At 43.7% G+C, this 6672-nt stretch overlaps 1 protein-coding gene and 1 pseudogene across 3 annotated transcripts in view; one reads left to right on the plus strand and one right to left on the minus strand.

The window, feature by feature from the left end:
* The first annotated feature begins 6 nt into the window (after positions 1-6).
* SMAP2 (small ArfGAP2) overlaps positions 7-6672 on the plus strand; it is a 43348-nt gene continuing 36682 nt past the window's right edge. For 2 of the 3 annotated variants that reach the window (XM_015560185.1, XM_006757976.2), the window contains exon 1: positions 7-242. In XM_015560185.1, coding sequence (XP_015415671.1) covers positions 140-242 — 103 coding nt within the window. In that variant the 5' untranslated portion in view covers positions 7-139. The remainder of the gene's footprint in view (positions 243-6672) is intronic. The other variant, XM_015560186.1, reaches the window with a different exon arrangement.
* LOC102770067 lies at positions 5588-6628 on the minus strand (annotated as a pseudogene).

Raw genomic sequence — 6672 nt, forward strand, 5'->3', positions numbered from 1 at the left:
GCGCGGGGCAGAGAGAGTCCTGCCCCGCTCAGGAAGTGCCCCTGGGCGGGGGACGGGGAGTCCTCACCTCCGGACCGAGGCAAAGGTTTCTGGGGGTGAAGAGGGCGCATCGCCCTCTGCCCCCGCCGGCACCCTGGCCATGACGGGCAAGTCAGTGAAGGACGTGGATCGGTACCAGGCGGTCCTGGCCAACCTGCTGCTGGAGGAGGATAACAAGTTTTGTGCGGACTGCCAGTCTAAAGGTAGCGTGTCTCCCCGCGACCCCCACCCCGGCGGGCGGAGGTCCTCCAGCGTCCGCGCCGCGCCTGGGAGGTGGTTGTGTGGGGAGGGGTTCCTGGAGCTTCGGCCGCCCCAGTCATCCTGAACGGTAACCTCGTGCTCCTCTTGCTGCTGAGCCTGCTAGGGGTTCTGCAGCGCTGAGAGGTTGCGAGGGCGAGTGTGCGTGTGTGTTGCGGGGGGGCAGGGGGGTGATGATGGAGGTGGGGGAGTGGCGTGGTGTGTGCGGGTGAGGGTGTCTGTATTTCAGGGCTTTGAATGAGTTCTGGGCTGTCATTCCAGAGGCAGCCCAGAGCTTAAAGCCTTCCACTTGCAAAGCTGGGGATGAACTGCAGTTTGTGTGACTGTGACCGCGAGGAGAGGCGGAGGGAGGGAGGGAGAGGAGAAAAGTGAGGTGGTGATGGGCAGGAAAAGTGCTTAGGTGGTTTTTTAAAGGTGATGATTGTTGCTGCCGGCCATTTGGTGAGCAGTGCCTTCTGTCATGGTACCGACTTGCTGGGATCTGACCGTGCTGAGGTGGCTTTCTTCCTGGATATGTGCAGTGGGAAACTGCTTTACGCAGTGACACAGTGCGGGTTTCTAGACAGCCTAGCCTGGCCCCGGAGTGCGTTTGAGGCCTAATGTGTATGTGGTGGCAGAAGCTAGCGGATTGTGGCCTCAGTGTAGGATCCGTATAATCGCTGGAGAGAAGGAAGGAAGGGATGCATTGAATTTGTTGCTTCCATGGTGATATTACCCTTCTCAAGGTGAAATATGGTCATTATAAACTGGCACAGTCATTTAGTCTTTGTTTTCTGTGTCCTCAAAGATTCGTGGTTTGATCCAATTAAAAATCAGTGTGATAGGAAAGCATGGTTATTAGTGAAATGTTTGCACTTGAAATTTACAGATACAAGTGTCTATAAATATTTTGTTTCCTTTTTATCTTTCTGAATTTGGAATATAATTAGAAGAGTTGGGAAAATTTTTTTTGTTTGGTTGGGGAGAAAGATAGTTATATTTTGGGAACTATTGTTAATTTACTTCTGTTCATCGTGCAGTGGACTTGCCATGTAACATTTTGGGCATATAGCATACAAGAAATATTCAAATGCATTTGCATTTATCAATACTGACAAGGGAAGTGTATGCATAATTGATGCTTTCACTCATTACCTTTTGTTTTATTTTTAAAATATGTTTTAATTGATTTCAGAGAGAAAGAGAGAGGGAGAGAGAGATAGAAACATCAATGATGAGAGAGAAACAGTGATTAGCTGCCTCCTGCATGCTCCCCGCTGGGGATCAGCCCAAGCATGTGCCCTGACCAGGAATCCAACCGTGACCTCCTGGTTCATAAGTCGATGCTCAACCACTGAACCACGCCAGCCGGGTTTATTACCTTTTATTTTAGAAAAATAAGGTTATGTGAGGAGAACAGGGAGATGATACATTGATACTGCTAGACACCTAGTAATCTATTTTAGTGCCCTCTACCAATAGATAAATGTGTCATTAGGAAAGCAGGTCCCCAGACTCCTTTTCTAAATTTTTGCATTAGCAAGAATTCATTTTCAAAAGTATTTTAGAATCAGTTTATGTTGAGTAGGTTAATTTCTTCAAGTTGACTCTTGGCTAGATTTTGTCCTAAATCTATTAGAAGATTCTGTTTAAAATTTAGGAGTGTATCTCTTGATTTTACTCAAATTCCCTTGTGTCCTTGGTTGACAGATCTTGAGTCACAGTGAAGCAACCCACTGGAGTGAGCCTGCTACATTTGGGGAGTCAGATGCCATTTTGATGACTAATACCACCCCCACTCCTCATGTGTCATACTACTCTTTTTTTAAAGGAATTTTTATAAACAGTTATTTATTGAAGTTTTGGATGTGCCCGCAACCCAGGTACATGCCCTTGACCGGAATCGAACCCGGGACCCTTCAGTTCGCAGGCCGACGCTCTATCCACAGAGCCAAACCGGTTTCGGCTTGGAATTTTTATAAACAGTTATTTATTGAAGTTTTAAAAAATTTATCTTTTTTTGTTGAAGTATTACAGATGTCCCCTTTTTTTCCTATTGACTCCCCATTTCCCCATCATACCACTCGATTCTTACTCATATTCCAATAGAGCATATGGAAGAAAGGTTGATTGATCACTTCTCCAAATTTTCCATTGCTCTTTATCAGTAGCATTAACTGGGGATCAGGTAATGAAACATGAGTTAATTCTTAATGAGAACTAGTAAATGATGGCTTGTAAACCTTATTAACTACTGTTGATGGTAGAATCCAGGTTCCTGAAACAATTTCTTTTCACAAATTAGTTTAACAATTTGGCTTAGTGGCTTCAGTGACTTGGCCATTGTATTAAAATTGAGATGACAAGATGTCAGTCATCTGTCAGTTCAGTTAAATAAGACATTTGTGGAGGCCTCACTTTACCCAGTTTATGAATTATCTAAACCCTCCACTATTTCAGCCCCTCTCACTCATTTTCCTCTTCCTTTTTCCTGATTTTGGTTGTCTAATGATCATGTGAACAACTGTCAGATGGTGGAAAGAAGAGGCATTTGCAATCAATAGGTTACGTTGCCTGTTAGCTGTGGTATATTTAGTGGGAGGAGGAATTTAAAAACTGTTGGCTAAAATGAGACTTAGATGTGAGCTTATCTCTGTGCCTCATGTTCTTTCTTACCTTAGAAAATTGAGAGCTAATGGGTCCTCAAAGATTCATGGTTTGATCCAATTAAAAATCAGTGAGTGATTTCTGATCCATTCATATTAAATTAGATGATGTAGCCCTGGACTGCAGACCTGTGAGCAGGTATTTTTGCAGTGTCCAGAAATAACCCTTTGGCAATGAGTCTCCTTTTTAAAAAACCTTATACTTATTTAAGAATTTTATTATCTTTAGATACATAATTTAAACATTAGAGTAGAAAAACAAGAATGTGTTCTCTTATATAGTGCACGTTTTGTTAGTCCTGGATTTTTTAAAATCTCTTGAGCACAAGACTCGCCAGTTTCTGGTACCTCTAAGGCACAGTGATTCCTGTGTGGGAAAGGAAGCTGATTTGGCACTGCCTTAAAAAAAAAATACTGTGACTCGCTGTAGGCCCAAAGATGTGGTTTCCTCACCATCCCAAGTCTTCAAGTTACTGTGACCTTTAGGGTAAGTTTTTTGGACTGATCTAAGCAGTAGTGGTAGAACAGAGGACAAACATACTGAAAATTCCAGGTATGCCAATGGTAACTCTACCCAGTTAAGGCTGGGTCCTGTTTTTGCATAGACCCTTGGTGGGGTCCGACTGGCCCACGGTGTAGCCTTTAGCTCTGCAGTTCCATGTTTTATCAGTGTCCCTGAAATAACTCCTTCTCGACCTCTTCAGAGACTGGTTTATATTAGACACTATCTTATTTGCCATGAAAGGATCTACCTCTCTGATGACCTGAATACTTGTGTCCGCTCTTGGGACATTCCTTTCTCAATATCGAGGCTCGTAAAAAAATCGAGAACTGTATAATGAGCAGAGAATTAAACAAAAAGAAATCTGATGGCCTTGAGAATTCCAGGTATGCCAATGGTAACTCTACCCAGTTAAGGCTGGGTCCTGTTTTTGCATAGACCCTTGGTGGGGTCCGACTGGCCCACGGTGTAGCCTTTAGCTCTGCAGTTCCATGTTTTATCAGTGTCCCTGAAATAACTCCTTCTCGACCTCTTCAGAGACTGGTTTATATTAGACACTATCTAATTTGCCATGAAAGGATCTACCTCTCTGATGACCTGAATACTTGTGTCCGCTCTTGGGACATTCCCTTTTCTAAATCGAGGCTCGTAAAAAAAATCGAGAACTGTATAATGAGCAGAGAATTAAACAGAAAGAAATTTGATGGCCTTGAGGAATGTTTACTTCAGACTTTGCAGCACTACATAGAATTCTGGAGTCTGACAGAAACTCTGTAATACTTTTTACTTTTCTCTTCTGCTGCATCCTATCTCTGAAACGTTTCACCTTGAATCACCTAACCATTGCATCTGGTTCAATTCCCATTATATATTCTTAAATTTAAATTTACCTTTTGAAAAAGGTAGCATTTGCATGTGGTTCAAAATTCAAAAGGTTTAAAAGGGAATGTGCATGGTGAAAAGTTGTGTTCCTGTCCCTGATTTCTTAGTCACCATTTTTGTTCCTAGGAGTAACCACTATTGGTAATTTTTTATGTGACTTTTAAGATATAATCTATGCATAGACAAACAGCTACATTTAAATATATTCCTAAACAGTGCTTTTGTGCAGAAAGTAGGTGTTACCCCACTTAATGGCAGCTTGCATTTTTCTTTTAAATTATTTTTAAAATGTATTTTCTTTTATATATTTTATTGATTTTTCACAGAGAGGAAGGGAGAGAGATAGTCGGAAACATCGATGAGAGAGAAACATCGACCAGCTGCCTCCTGCCCGCCTCCCACCGGGGATGTGCCCGCAACCCAGGTACATGCCCTTGACCGGAATCGAACCTGGGACCCTTCAGTCCCCAGGCCGACGCTCTATCCACTAAGCCAAACGGGTCTCGGCTAAAATGTATTTTTATTGATTGATTTTAAAGAGAGAAAAGCAGTGAGAGAGGAAAGCAGCAAGAGAGAGAGAGAGAGAGAGAGAGAGAGAAACATCGGATTGTTGTTTTACTTATTTATGCATTCATTGGTTGATTCTTATATGTGCTCTGATCTAGAATCGGACCTGCAACCTTGGTACATTTGGCCCATGCTCTACCCAACTGAGCTACCTAGGCAGGGCTGCACCTTGCATTTTTCAGTCAATAGTATAACATGGGAAACATGAAGGTTCACAGTATTGAGGGGCTTCCTCATTCTTGCAAGGTATTTTCTTTTTTTAAATATATTTTATTGATTTTTTACAGAGAGGAAGGGAGAAGAAGAGGGATAGAGAGTTAGAAACATCGATGAGAGAGAAACATCGATCAGCTGCCTCCTGCACACCTCCTACTGGGGATGTGCCCGCAACCAAGGCACATGCCCTTGACCAGAATCAAACCTGGGACCTTTCAGTCCGCAGGCCGGCACTCTATCCACTGAGCCAAACCGATTAGGGCTCACGGTATTTTCTAAGGCTATACCTAGATTATCTTGCTTAAGTGATTTGGAAACCTCTGATCTCATTAAAGGTATCTTAGAAAGTGTCTTAGGCCCTTCCATAGCACATAGCCCACCTCACAGGTGCAAAGAAGCAGAGCAGTGGAAGGGGCTGTAGACCTGATGTTGAAATATCCAGTTAAACTCCTTTACTCATTTAGCTTCAGTATGCCGCCTAGCATGCTCAGTTTAATGTCCCTCCTTTGAAAACAGAAGTGCTGAGTAAACAGAAGTGTCACACAGATGTAAGCATTGTTTATTACCATTGCTGCTCTTATTTATTTTATCTTGATTTTATTCGTTTCCCATTCTGATTTTATTCCCTTAAACACTCTAGTTCCTGGAAGGCACAATGAGAATGACTCACCCAATAATTCCCTAGTCTTTAAGCCAAAACCATTTCCTATATATGGGAGTTCCGGCTTTTTTTTTTTTTTTTTTTTTTTTAACGATTCACAGTCAGTTTTATTTGGCTTAGGCCAGAAGTCCATGAGTCTTGAGGACCTCTGTGTATCTGTCAGCTTTCTTCTCCGCGTTCTTTTCTGCCTGCTTCCAAAGCCTCGCGAGCTGCCCTTTCTTCTGGTAATGGACCTTGGCCTCTCCTTCCTCTTCTCCTGGAGCTTGGCTGTGACTGCCTGGTCCTTCAGGCAGCCTCATGAGCCAGGCACCCTGGGTAGGCAGACTTCCATGGAGGCTTCAGACGTACATCCTTGAGGGCTGCAGCACCATTTGCTTTTTCTTGTCACAGGGTGGCAGGATCCCGTCCCTGGCCCGGCTTGGCCTTGTGGAGCAGTGTTCCTTGCTGGGTCGCCAAAAGATGCTGTTGGGGGCTAGGGAGTGGTAAGGACCGCAGGGTGGCTTGGTGTGTATTCGCTTGGGAAGGAAGGCCAGGTACTTCAACTTGTTTCTGTAGAAATTGCCAGAAATGTGATGCCCGCACAGAGCACAACCACCACTCTTCTGGCCCAGCAGTATCTGCTTGGTCACGAGGCTGCCAGGCGACCCAGAAGATGGCCTCGGCCGTGGAGCACCAGCACCTGCCCAACGCCATCTTCAGCAGCCACCTGGGAAAGAAGTGGAGGTTCTGGCATTTTTGTAAATGTACTCTATGGGGACCCTTGAGGATGGTCTCTGGATGTTTCCTGACTCTTCAAACTTGATTGAAATATTACACCAGGGAATCTTTGTATTAAATTCTCTAATAGTAGTCCTAAATTTTAACTCCAGTAAATTAATCTCTAGTTTTGCTTTACATTTGTT

This window comes from Myotis davidii, unplaced genomic scaffold, assembly GCF_000327345.1.
Source record: "Myotis davidii unplaced genomic scaffold, ASM32734v1 scaffold1815, whole genome shotgun sequence".
Taxonomy (NCBI): Eukaryota; Metazoa; Chordata; class Mammalia; order Chiroptera; family Vespertilionidae; genus Myotis; species Myotis davidii.